Source organism: Asparagus officinalis, chromosome 7 (assembly GCF_001876935.1).
Source record: "Asparagus officinalis chromosome 7, Aspof.V1, whole genome shotgun sequence".
NCBI lineage: Eukaryota > Viridiplantae > Streptophyta > Magnoliopsida > Asparagales > Asparagaceae > Asparagus > Asparagus officinalis.
In genome coordinates this window covers 15,041,881-15,055,128 of record NC_033800.1, presented here as the reverse complement: position 1 = coordinate 15,055,128, position 13,248 = coordinate 15,041,881, and the positions used below count along the sequence as shown (strand labels likewise).

Here is a 13,248-nt window from a genome sequence, read left to right as displayed (position 1 = left end):
TTGGAGGGGGAAAAAACAATAAAAAAATGGTTCTTCCGCATGAGCATAACACATTTTTGTAGTGATGAGATCTCAACAACGCTCTTTAATAAGGTCCGTCCGGTTTCACGCACGAGACCAACTTGTGGGGCCCAACGTGAGGCCGTTCAAACAGAATATAAAATTTAATTTCCACATTTGCCCCTCTATATATATTTCCTCCCCCCCTCTCTCTTTCGCTATCTTGCACCGGAAGCAAGTTCTCTTTACTACGAGCGAGAGAGAGTGTGAGATAGAGAGAGAGAGAGGAGGAGGAGGAGAGAGAAGAAGAATTCTAAAAGAAAATGTTCTACTCGCATCAACTTCTCGCGAGAAAAGCTCCACTCGGCCAAGTCTGGTAAAATCTCGTCTCCTTCCTCCCATTCTCGACGCACTTCCCCTCATTCTGATGATCTCTGGTCCATGGCGGTTTCTAGGATGGCCGCGACGATGCACGCGAAGATCAACCGGAGGAAGCTCGACAAGCTCGATCTCGTCAAGATCTGGTAAGCTCCATCGATCTCCACCGAGTCTTCGACTCTTCGTCTTTCAGTGTTTCTGTGAATTGATTGTGATATATATATAACCCGCGTGGTTTCAGCGAAGAGATCTTGAATCCGTCGGTTCCTATGGCGCTCCGCCTCTCTGGGATTCTCATGGGCAAGAGATCGATCTAGCTTTTGATCAAGTTTTTTTTTAAAAAGTTTTTTATGTGAATTTTTTGAAGATTTTTTTAATATTTCTTTAGGCGGCGTGGTAATCGTCTACGAGAGGAAGGTTAAGCTTCTCTATGGTAGGTTATGTCTCTGTAAATTTCTGACCGAATTTAATTTATTTAATTTTTTGAGAAAAATAATAAAATTGTTTTTAATTCATTTGTTTGTACAGATGATGCTACTCGTTTTCTGGTAATTTCTACGACTAGTTTCCTCCCTTTTCCATAAAATTTCTCTTTTTCTTGTTGGTTTTATTTATTTATTTAGATTTTTTTTATTTTTTAAAAAGCTGGAAATTAACGAGGCATGGAAAGTTAAACCTCACGTAGATCGCACCGTTCTCCCAAAAGGAAAATCCCAAGCCAAGTAAACATTTCCTTTTTCTAATTACCTCTAAATTTTTTTTTGATTTCATTTATTTGTTTTAGAAACTGAAAATGTTACGTGATTAGGTTTGAGGCGGTGACGCTCCCTGAAGCCGTCGACATGGAAATGGAGCAACCTATGAACTTTTTCTCTGATACCTCGACGACAGCTGCGAGATTCCAGCGAATGGTAATGATTTTCTAATATATTTGACAATTATACCCCTCTAACTGTGTTCAGCACTTTTCGCGAGAGGGGTGTTTTTGGTATTTGTAAAAATTGCATGGTAGAGGGGTGTTTTTGTAGATAGATGAAAAAGTCCGACTGTTCTCTATGAGGGAACATGGGAGAGCCCTTGAGCAATAAGAAGATGCCACGTGTACTTTTATAACCGTTTTCAGACGGGCTTTTTGGCATCAAGTTTGAGCTTCTGTGGCCCAATGAGCCAGTGAAAAGACCAAGTTTGAGCTTCTGTGGCCCAATGACTAGCCCAAATAATTTCCTTAAGACAGTAAGGGATGTTTGATTAACTATTTAACTTGTATAACATCCAGAGATTGGATGATTTGGATGAGCACTTCATCAACATCAACCCAGGAGATGAGGAGCAATCCCTACATCATCACCAAGGTTTCTACTTCACCACATTTCCTCAAAGCTACTAGTTTGTCTCCTTCAATTTCACTACAAAATGAAAAATACAGGACACACGAGCATAGCTGTTGTATATCTATTTTGAAGCTAACACTGAGCAGCAAGCTCTTTCTTATTGCAGCTGATGCAGCTAATATCACATTGTTTGATGATTTTGGCTCCGGCATGGCAGAGACAGATCTCTATAATAGATTCGAGAGGTAGCTTGCTCTGTTCTTCTATTGCATTTTGGTTTTTTTTTTTTTAAGTTCATAATACTAAGGCTGAATATTAACTTTAGATCAGATGAGAGAGACACTAGAAGACTAAATTGTGATGAATGTCTGTGTATTTGCTGAGAGTGTGCTTGTTTTTCTAACGATTTAATATTAAATTTGCAGGTTTGACATAGGAGAAGATGAAGAAATTCAGATGAACTTCACTCCACAAGAGCAACCTACTCTCGTACCCTCACCCCCTAGAGAATATGCTCAGCAACAGCCTCGAGCCTCTTGCGCCTCCTCTCCTCCAACTCACCATGAGTCAGCACCTCAACGTACGTACCGAATCCTGAAAATTGGCTTAAGCCTGAACTGGGCTTTTGTATTATTTTCGAAAAAAATGCAGTCCTTGGAATTCATGGAACTTTTCTTGCCGAATCTTTCTGCAGATGAACCTATGGTAGAAGAACAAGAGGAGAGGCTACCTGAACAACACGATAATGCTGCTCAGGAGGTGAAATTTTAATCAGGCTAACAGAAATGATTAAGGAATTTCTTATCTCAACTAATTAGTTCCATTTTACGAAATTCCGCAGGCTGTGGAACCTGAACCTGAAGCTGAGAACAAGCAGAAATCTTCAAGAAGGAAAGCCCGTAGAAATCTCCCTCGAGTGATTATGGATGATGAGCAGATCATGATTCCTGGTAATATTTATCAGTCGTGGCTTCAGGATGCTTCCAGCATCATTTCGAAAAGAAGAAGAAAGACAAAGGTTCATCTTCATCTGATACTTCTTTCAATGCCTGAAATAATTATCTAAAATTGATGATGGAATACACTATTATCGCAGCTTCAGCACCCAATTTCCACTACAAAGCTCACCGTCCTCATGGAATTGCCGCCGTTGGCTTTGATGACTGGCTTAGACAACTTCCCCAGTGAACTCCATTACCCTGGACCTCTTTTGAATCTATGGAGGAAATGTACTGACTCAGTGCGTGATCATGGTTCATCTTCTGCAGGTTTGATCCTACCGCCATCATAAGTACTACATAAACTCATGGGCATTAACTTCTTGAGGTACTTCTGAGTAACAGGAACATCACCTGAGGCCCGACGAAATCCAGTATCACACTCACCTCCTGAGTCACTATCTCGTCGCAACAATATTAATTATGAATTTGTAAGGTTTCATTTCTTAATAGAATAATTCATGATCTTGTTTCGGATTTTTGTGTAAATCATGTGAAATGTATGCATATGAAAGCCTCCAGGAGAATATCAGAGTGAAATAGGCTCACAGCATGTATCACCAATAGAGAAAGGGCGAGCCGAGCAAGTGAACATGGAGTTCCATGCTATTTTCAATGATGCTGATTTGGGGGGTAGTGATCGTTTTACTACTCCCAGTAGTCCTGGTAATTATTGGAGTCCTTAGTTTTTATGCAAGTCATGTGTAATTGTTTTTTGATAATTTTGAGGCTCTTTGAACAGGTCGGCTGAGCTCTGGATCTATTCCTAGCTCTGGATCTGGGCATATATTCTTGCCCCATGAACAGGAAGTTCTACCAAGTTCATCAAGGTCAGTTGTGTTTTTGCTTATGGATACTATCAACAACGAGCAGTCATCTCTTGTGGAACAATTTGCAGGAATTTGAATAATTTTTCAGTTCTGTTCCCTCCATTTTCAGTTGGAAAAACCTTTTAACTTGAAATCATAATTCATAATTGCAAACTCAAGTAAAGTCCTTCTTAGAATTTTTTATAGGGTGTATTGCACATAAGCCCTCTCATCTATACCTTCAGTTTGCACTAAACCCCTCAAATCATTTTTTAGCACACAGGAAGCCCCCTCAATTCATGAAGAGAAAAGTGTTGCTTGTAATTTATCTTTCTAAAAAGGGCATTTTTCAAGGGTGCTATGTGCTAGTAAATGACTTGAGAGGTGTTAAGCTTCCAAAACTTGAGAGGTGTTAAGCGTAACTGAAAGTGCATATATATGAGGGGTTTAATTGGAATTATTCATGGCCTTCTCCTAATGTTGTCAAACTTCCAAAACTAGCCAAGTTTGTTAACCAGTTAAACATTTTCACATGTAAACTGATGGAAATTATGAAACAGATATAAGAAAAGGCAGCATTCTTCGGCGAGAAGTGACTTAGGAAACCTTGATCCAGTCGAGGAGGAGACTCCAATGGTGCAAGATGTGAGAGGCTTTAAGATCCGCAGGCTATCAGAGACCAGACCAACTTATGATACAGGCACTTGAGAAAACTTTCAGCAATTAATCTGAACCTGCTACCATTTATTTGTGGACTTACTGATCTTAGATTAAAATTTGATCGATCAATTTTCCTCTTGGCTTGAATTAATATTCTGCAGACCTGTTAGAAGAAACGGCGGATCCAACTCAGACTCCACATCCAGTGATCACTGAGCCCACGGTTGACAGAGTCACCCAATCAATTCGAACGTAAGTACAGATTAAGATTTTTTTGCTTATAAATCAAAGTCTCTTACTTAAAGTTTGAGAGGAACGTAAAATTTAATTACAGTTATATAGTATTCCCCTTCTGGGTAATCCTTAAATGCTGACATCTCTCACAAAAGAAAAATTCTTTAAGGACCCAAAATATGGGACCAATAGGGGGGACAAGTGAGGTGTCACCCTCCTATTAGATAATGAGTTGGCCATCATTAATGATGACCAACTCATTATCCAATAGGAGGGGGACACCTCACTTGTCCCCTTTATTGGTCCCATATTTTGGGTCCCTGTAGCAAAGCTCATCACAAAATTGCTAGTGGCAAATTCTGGTGTTTATTGAATGCTCATGGAAACAGGGTAAGTTAGAAATAGGGTTAGTTGCGGACATCCCTGTACCATCCTCCAATTGCGGATAGACCCCCTATAGTTCAATTGTTGCAGATAGACCACGGAGTGAAATTTTTGACTCTTTTACCCTCAGAGAATAGAAAATTGTTTCTGACAAAGAGAACTGAGGGGAAAAGAATTAAAAAAAACCCACTCAAGGGGATCCTCTGCAACAATAGAACTAAAGAGGGTCTATCCACAATTGAGCGATAGTACAGGGGCAAATCTACAACTAAGCCTCAGAAACATGGCATCAAGCAATGATATCTCTCTCTTGTGCAGGCATCTCAAGATGCATTTCGACACCCCAGGCAATCCACAGTCAGAATCAATCGATCAGCTTGCTGCCGGTATGAACCGGAAAAAGGCTGCCCAGCTCTTTTACCAGACTTGTGGTAGTTCCCTTTCTATATTTAAATCTCTTGGTTTTGTTTATCCACATAACAACCTTTATGAAGCCTAGCTTATCTGAAGCTCCTTTGTTGAGATCCGACTGTTGCCTTCTGCAGTTTTGGCCACCCTGGACTTTGTGAAGGTTCACCAAGCGGAGGCTTACGGGGAAATACTGATCTCCAAAGGTTCGAAGATGTGATCGATACAAGCTCTTTTTTTATATCGCATGGTTTTCCTCGACTCCATTTTGGCGACGGAGGCATTATTATCGCAGTATTTCACATCATAGATTAGCTTAGTATAGCGTAGAAGAGATGGGGTTCTCACCTCTTAAAACCTCTGATTTGAATCGGGAAAAAATAGTTTCCCTTGTGCAGAAGTTGGAGAGAACATGAGAAGCTAACATAGTACTATAGTTCTTCGTCAGAATACATTATGTAAGTCTTTATCTCTAAAGAACATCATGGTGCAAATGTATTACTACTCACTGCAGTTGTTAACAAATATATGTATAGGAATATTTAGGGGAAATAGCTAAATAATTCCATATTCCACAATCAACTGCGACAAATTTGATCCCTATAACATTGCTGATGAAGAGTAAGGAACCAATGTCTCATGATTAACCATAATATACAACATTCCTTTAATACCCAAAAGTTAAAAGAAAAGTTGAATTAAAAAAACCGTGAATATTGAAGAATCGCTATATAAGCTTCAGTGTTAACAAGCAGCAGTTCTGTGAGAATAATTTTTTTGTGTTCAATCTTTCGATGCTTGTACCGAACGGCACTTGAGAATTATCCCCGGAACATGAATCAGGGTTTTAGACCATTTAAGGCCTATTATCGTCGTCAGCACCTTCATCAAATACTCCTGAGGATCCAACACGGAAATCAAGCTGCTTCTGATGCTTTAACCGACGGCGCTCGTCAAAATCTTCCCAACCTTCAATCTATTTGTATCAAGTAAAGAAATTTCGGTTTGAAGCAAGAAATGGTTAATAGTTGCTCTAAAAGTATATCAAGCGTTTGAAAACTTAGCTATGGGAGAAAATCCTACTAATAGAAAGAGGAGCTTCAAAAGAGGGGTTTAATGATCCCTCCCATTCAGAAATTTTCATGGTGCTGCAGTCCAATCTTTAAATTCAAAAAAAAAAATGCGACAAAAGAAAATCCTACTAAGCTGAATCGGGGCCAACCTAGAGGTTCCCATTCTAGAAAGCTAGAATTGATCAATTTGACATTTTGAATTATATTGTCCCTCTGACTCCAGTGTCTCAAGTCTCGAGGAATCAAGTTTAGCAGGTTCTCAGATAAAATTTGGAAGTAAATGTCTAGGCTTTTTCATGCAATATCCTGTTCAATTATGTAGATTTTTTTCTTTTACCGGATGGCTGTGACATTGCTCAAAGTTTAAAAATGAACCAGTTGTAATTTCAGAACAGATTATACTGAGATAAACCCGTCTTTTAAGCAGTAAAAATAGAATGCAAGAAAGCTTGGGTAGTTTCCTATAAGGAGCTATACCTGCCGCAGAACATCATTAGTGATTTCAGTGCCGTGGAGATTGAGAATTGACAGCTGCGTGCACATTTTGAACAATGTTGAAGGAAGAGATTTGAGACCGTTGTTACTCAAATGCAATGCCTGCAATGTTGCCAAAATACTGTTTTAGAAGAATAAGATGTTTTGTTTATGGAATACAAACAGTTTAAATACATGTTGAGACACGATGGTCATTATACAAATCAAACTTGCATACAACTCAGTTTCTCGTTGCAATTATACAATATACAGCATTTCTCCCTAGAAGGCCTTATTAGAGGGTTCGGCTATCTTCAAGCATTCATTGGTACAAGCTCTCATTATTCACAATACAAATCAGTATCTACAATTTGCAAGTTTTTTTTCCCTGTAATCTTGTTAGTTTGTTTCTAGATTATCTTCAGTATAGATCTTTCTAGAAACTTTACCTATTCTGTCCTGCTACCTTTATATACTGTTTCTAGCCTAAAGATTGAGACCTTAGTTATTCTCAAACATGTGAAGGACATGATTCATCAGCATTCACAATACAAATCATTGCATCTATTTACAATTTGCAAATGTTTATGTGTTCTTTTCCATCTGTTTGTTTGGGTTTCCTATGTATGTGTGCACATGTGACAAGCACTGATGCACATGATGTGTACTCCCTCCATTATTTTTTATCCCAACAAATGAGGGATGAGGCTCTTTCTTTAAATCCTTATTACTCCAGAACCTCCTCTCTCTTTCTTGGTTAGCATTTGCTTCTGATGGTGCATGTTTAAGTCTGAGGGGCTAAAGCTTCATGGATCTACTTAGCTACAGTTACTTAATCTGTTTGGACCCTCAACTTCATAAGATAATGTTTTAAACTCCCATTCTAGAAAAAAGAAATCAAAATACAAAATATTTAATACACCACGAAAAAATTCATACATTCAGTTTGTACTATGAAAATTAGGAAAATCTATTTGATTAAAAGGAAAAATTACAAAATATATCAATCTAAAGGATCTCTGGCTAGGTCATCTAGAGTTAATTGCTCCTCCGTCAGCATCAACCCAAGAGGTTAAGATAAGTCTTTCAACCCCCATCAATCCAAAAGTCTGACACTCTGACGCTTGATCTTTCCAAAGTTTTTACAGAGGTACACAACCGTACTTTATAGATCTATGTGCAAATGTGTAAATTTACTTAAACATAACATTGATGAATACTTTCTGACTTCGATATTACTCAAGATGGTTAAGTCTTGAGATCTTTCACGTGAGAATACTGAAGTAACAAAATGATATTATGTGGATACAGTGGATTTATATGCCGTTGGAGTGTCCTAAAGTGTCCGAAGAGTGTCCATAGTATCCAAGTGCCAGGTAAAAACTGAACAATTAAGTATCTGGGTCAGTGGTACGGGTATCCAATATTTACACTAATTCCAACAACAAAGCAATGCACAGCTGAAATTGTCCTATCTTTAGAACAAAGACATTTTACAATGCAAGGATAAATTTTCAAAATAGACCCCATTAGGAATTTATTTTCAAAAAACGAATTGGTTGAAACTGGGTTGAAAATGACAAATAAAGTTTGAGAACTTCATGAGATTTAAAATCCTGTGAAGTTTAGTGTCTAATTAGCCTTACTAATGAAAAATCCAACAAACTTCATGGAATTTTAAATCCCGTGAAGTTTGGTCGCAACTTCATGGGATTTCAACTCCCGTGAAGTTGCAGGGTGCAACTTCCAGATAGCTCGTAAGCTCTCTGGAACTTGCATCCTGCAACTTCATGGGAGTTAAAATCCCGTGAAGTCTGCATAGGCCCCACTCACCGAGGTCGTTATATCTCTCTTCTCTCGCATGATCTCATTCCATATTCTCTCTCTCACATCCCCAGTACTCTCTCTCTCTCTCTTTGTTCATTTACCCCCAAACCCTAGATCATCTCCTGCTGTCGCCGTCGCTACCGCTGTCTCCGCTCCCACCGCCACCGCCGCCAACCTTTTTAAGTATGATTATGAATTTTAAGAATATATACGGTTAGATTGTTCAAATTTGTTGCTTGTGTGGATCGATTTTTGTTTATATATGTGATTTTCGTGAGTATTGTTTTGATTTATAGTTGAATTTTATGCATATTGTTGTAATTCAGTATATATGCGACAATTTTGATGTTTATGGTTGGATTTTTCACGTATATTATTGTGAATGAGGCGAAATTCATTACATACAACAGGTTTTGGATTAGGTGGAACATGCGCTTGGATTAGATGGAACACGCACATAGTTTGTGCATGTTGGTGGGTGACCTGCAACTTCATGGTATTTCAAATCCCGTAAAGTTGGAGGCTCATTTGACAAAGACTCGTGAGCTCTCTGAAAGTTGCATCTGCAACTTCACAGGAGTTAAAATCCCGTGAAGCTGAAACTTCACAGGATTTTGAATCCCGTGAAGTTAGGTGGCTTTCTCATTAGCAAGGCTAATTAATCACTAAATTTCACGGGATTTTAAATCTCGTAAAGTTTTCGAGCTTCATTTGCTATTTTCGACCTAGTTTCAGCCAGGCGGTTGAAACTGGGTCGAAAATGACAAATAAATTTCAAATGGATAGTTTTTTAAAATAAATTCCTAATAGGGTCTATTTTGAAAATTTGTCCTACAATGCAAAGAAAAATCAAAAAAAATTATCTTCATGGATACCTCCAGAAGGAAACTAAATTGTACTTGATAACAAAAGCATCGGAGCAAGAGTGTCATTTTCATAAGTTAATTAGGACATAGATAACACACACAAGTTCAAGGTCTCTGGAAGCTCAATCACAGATTTGGACAATTTCAAAAACACAGTCGTCCAATGATAGACGCATGAAAATTTTATAAGTTTAGATTCTCCAGAAAAATTTAATGGCAATAAATCTAAATATGTCGAATTTAGCGAGAAAATTAACTTGACCATCGACATGAATCGATAAACTAGAAGGGTAAGAAATAGACCTTCAGATTTCGTAATTTCCCAAATGTCTCTGGCAGTTCAATCAAAAGATTGGATGAAAAATCAATCTGTAAACATCATAAATGAAACATGCCCGTCAAGTAACATATCTGGTGTCCTCAAACAGATTGCTCTGTCAAGGATCATAATATAAATAAGAACATACAATACATACCACAAGGAAAGTACTACCTCGATCAGTGAGCAACAGTTCCCTATAGACGGAGGCACTAAGCTTATCCTGTAAGCAAATAAAAAAAATATCAACCAAAATAAGAAGAGAACTTTAATGATTGTTAACATAAACATATAAAATTCCCCAAATTTGTTGGTCATTTTTTGTTACCTTCCCACAAACTAGAACATAACTACAGAACGTGGAGAAGTCATCTAAACCATCTGAGCTTGACATATATAACGACTAACAGGATCCACAGTGATAAATGTGAGATAAGTATGGGGTACATGATCCCAAAAGAATAAGCTAAGCAGAAAATGGAAGTAAATGTTGTTGAAAGAACAAAAATACTTCTTTGAAATTAATGTTTGTTCTGCAGTTTATAACCATCTAGATGTAATGTAGGTTATCAATAACCATGTAGGTACATCTTACTTCCCTAACTTCCATGCTCTTGCTTTACTTCAAGCATTCATCTGTCAGTTAACAAAGACATGAGGTGAGCTGAAAATTCTTCATTTTCCCCCCATAGATTTATATGTTACCCACATATACGCCAAAAAAAGAAGAAGAAAAAAAGAAAAAAGAAAAACATCACAAGCATCCAGTGAGCTGCTTTATGAATATAATCCTCATATTTCAAAAGTTAGAAATTGAAATGTATGATCGTTATGTCCAAGTTAACTATGACTTCCAGTATAGAATATCAAAAGAATTATTGAAAAGAAGTAATATGTTACATTGAGATATCTTGTTAATATAATCCTCCTCTTGCTTCAAAGTTAAAGGCTAAGTGAAAGAGTACCATATTCAAATTAATTTGGATGTTCCTATGAAGAATATTCAAAAAAATATTATCGTAAAGAGGAAGTTTTTCTAATTTTAAAAATATAGAGATAAAAATAAATCCATAAAGCAGTACCTTAAGCGACAGATGGTAGTACACAGTAGGTCTACCTTCGGTAACTTGCTACCCTTAACTAGAAGGGGGGGGGGGGGCGGGCTAATGAAAAACAAACGACAATGTAACATTCACGCAGCAACTTTGAAAACTATCAATAACACCTCCTTGAATACTATCAATTGAGGGGAGCGGGGAAGAGGACGCCAAAAAACTATAACGATCATGTAACATTCATGCAGCAGCTTTGAAGTCATAAAGCTGTTTAGTCTATTGTAGCACAACATACTAATGAAAACAAATGATGATCATCTACTTGCATAAGAAAATATGCTTAAAACTTCAAGTTTATCGTTTAAGAGCAAAAAGTAATGATAATGCCAGTTCCAATATACCTATTGTTATTTGCTTTCAGAACTTGAAGTTGATTCAACAAACCTAACTCATCGGGTAAGCTTGTCAGCATATTCTTTGAAATATGCAATTGGCTTAATGAAGTCAGAGAGCCCAATGCTGATGGCAAAGTAGTCAGCCTGTCAATAAGAAATGCAACGAAACCTTTATTTGTACCAAAATCATCAACATAATAACTTCAGAAACTAAAAGGAACAGAAGAAACTTTGTATATAATGTTTTCTTTGTTTAGAACTTTATACAATATTGTCTTTATCACCCTCCTAGCATCAAACATGATGTGGATGACTGGTACCCAGCTGACTAAGTAGACATCAGAGTTCGTTTTGGGTCCTAGGTCCATTAAGATGTCCTGTGTCCATTAAGCTCAAGTAGAGAACTAAAACATTTTTTGAAGCCGAGTCAAGGGGTCTTCAAAGCCAATTTGTAGCAATTCATTAATGACTAAAAGGAAATAAGTTAGATTATAACATATAATGGAACTAGGATAAAATACTTCCATACATAACTAAATCCATCACATAGCTCCATTCTCTTTTTAGAAGATTTCGAGTATCACTTCACCAGTTTTCTTAATGAGGAACCCAGTTTCTAAAAGAGCTCATTGTTACAAGTGCTCATTGTTACAAGTGCTCTGCATGATAGTCCCCGATTGTTTTCTAGTCTAAATTACTATTGCTACAATGCTAATAAAGTCAGCCAGATAGGTTAGTGTAAATGGTACCGATCCGACTTTTATTTGACACTTTTGCTAAGCTCTTTTTTCTTTGGCAGGGTAATCATTTCCTAAACGACCTATGTCTCTTTCTGTCAGCCTTCAAAAACAATAGCCAAGAAATCTTCTTTGACCATGTAGTAGATAGCACGGACATATGTTGAACATGAAGCACTGTCATGTTGAACACACGTATTAAATGTAACTTTCTATTTCGTGGGTATTTTTTGAATTCATAGTCTTGCACTCTGTCTTGGTGTCAAATCCACATCCGTGTGTCTGTCCATGGAAGTTTGAATATAAATTCAATTTAGAATAATTAACATCAGTATATACATAAAAGGAATGGTACTTACTGGTTTTGACTCAGAGACAGAACTGCTAAATACTTCAGAGACGATAAACTTTCCCAGCTAATGCTCTCATCTGAGATATCATTTGCATTTATCAGCAGTTTCTGAAATTATAAAAATTTAAAAACTTGTAAAAACATTATTTTCATACGATTATGGTAGAAACATAAATATATTACTCCTCCAATATCAAAAACATTGTATCTCATTCTTGTAAGAATTGCAAAAGAAATTCAGAATGAATTGTGAGTATAACAGCGTAGTGAAAGAGGAATTAGAAGGGACGTTACATTCAAATGTTTCATAGAGCAAATTTTGGCTGATATTTCTCGAATAAGATTGTTGCTGAGATCCAATACTCTCACACATAGCCCACAATCCCAAACCTCATCAGGTACAACCTGTATGGAGAAGCATGTGCATAAAATTACTCCGCTTTAAGCATAGAAAAAGGCAAAAGAAGATGCAACATAAACATGTTACGAGCATCACTGTATGAATCGATCATAAATAAGTTAACACTACCTATATATCAGGCTGTTCGTCAGGAATATCACAAGGAATAAACTTTCCCCTAATTAGATCTGCAGGTGTATTTCCTTTAAGCACTATTGGAGAAGACAAAAGAACAAAACTGATTTTTTCCCCACCAATAAAAGATGTGTTTATATCCATGTGTAAAAGGCTCATTGATAAATCAAAGCATGAAGATAGATGTATAACATAGCTAATTGCTTCCACTGCACTGCCTTTGGTTAAAGCCACTGCAGGTGTATTTCCTTTAAGCACTATTGGAGAAGACAAAAGAACAAAACTGATTTTTTCCCCACCAATAAAAGATGTGTTTATATCCATGTGTAAAAGGCTCATTGATAAATCAAAGCATGAAGATAGATGTATAACATAGCTAATTGCTTCCACTGCACTGCCTTTGGTTAAAGCCA

At 37.2% G+C, this 13,248-nt stretch overlaps 2 protein-coding genes across 2 annotated transcripts in view; one reads left to right on the top strand and one right to left on the bottom strand.

The window, feature by feature from the left end:
• Positions 284 to 5,594, top strand: LOC109849116 (sister chromatid cohesion 1 protein 1). The gene is made up of 20 exons (XM_020418915.1): positions 284 to 376; positions 456 to 524; positions 620 to 678; positions 767 to 811; positions 907 to 926; positions 1,024 to 1,100; positions 1,187 to 1,289; positions 1,655 to 1,730; positions 1,876 to 1,954; positions 2,135 to 2,289; positions 2,404 to 2,468; positions 2,551 to 2,727; positions 2,806 to 2,977; positions 3,053 to 3,138; positions 3,223 to 3,373; positions 3,450 to 3,537; positions 4,077 to 4,216; positions 4,338 to 4,428; positions 5,113 to 5,225; positions 5,340 to 5,594. Exons 1-20 carry the CDS (start codon positions 324 to 326, stop codon positions 5,420 to 5,422), a joined length of 1,902 nt encoding a protein of 633 aa, XP_020274504.1. The 5' UTR covers positions 284 to 323; the 3' UTR covers positions 5,423 to 5,594.
• LOC109849117 (plant intracellular Ras-group-related LRR protein 8) overlaps positions 5,786 to 13,248 on the bottom strand; it is an 11,834-nt gene continuing 4,371 nt past the window's right edge. The window contains exons 4-10 of the mRNA XM_020418916.1: positions 12,595 to 12,705; positions 12,308 to 12,408; positions 11,218 to 11,355; positions 9,936 to 9,984; positions 9,746 to 9,811; positions 6,753 to 6,872; positions 5,786 to 6,178 (exon numbers count right to left, since the gene is read on the bottom strand). Of these exons, the coding sequence (XP_020274505.1) occupies positions 6,059 to 6,178; positions 6,753 to 6,872; positions 9,746 to 9,811; positions 9,936 to 9,984; positions 11,218 to 11,355; positions 12,308 to 12,408; positions 12,595 to 12,705 (705 nt within the window). The 3' untranslated portion in view covers positions 5,786 to 6,058. The remainder of the gene's footprint in view (positions 6,179 to 6,752; positions 6,873 to 9,745; positions 9,812 to 9,935; positions 9,985 to 11,217; positions 11,356 to 12,307; positions 12,409 to 12,594; positions 12,706 to 13,248) is intronic.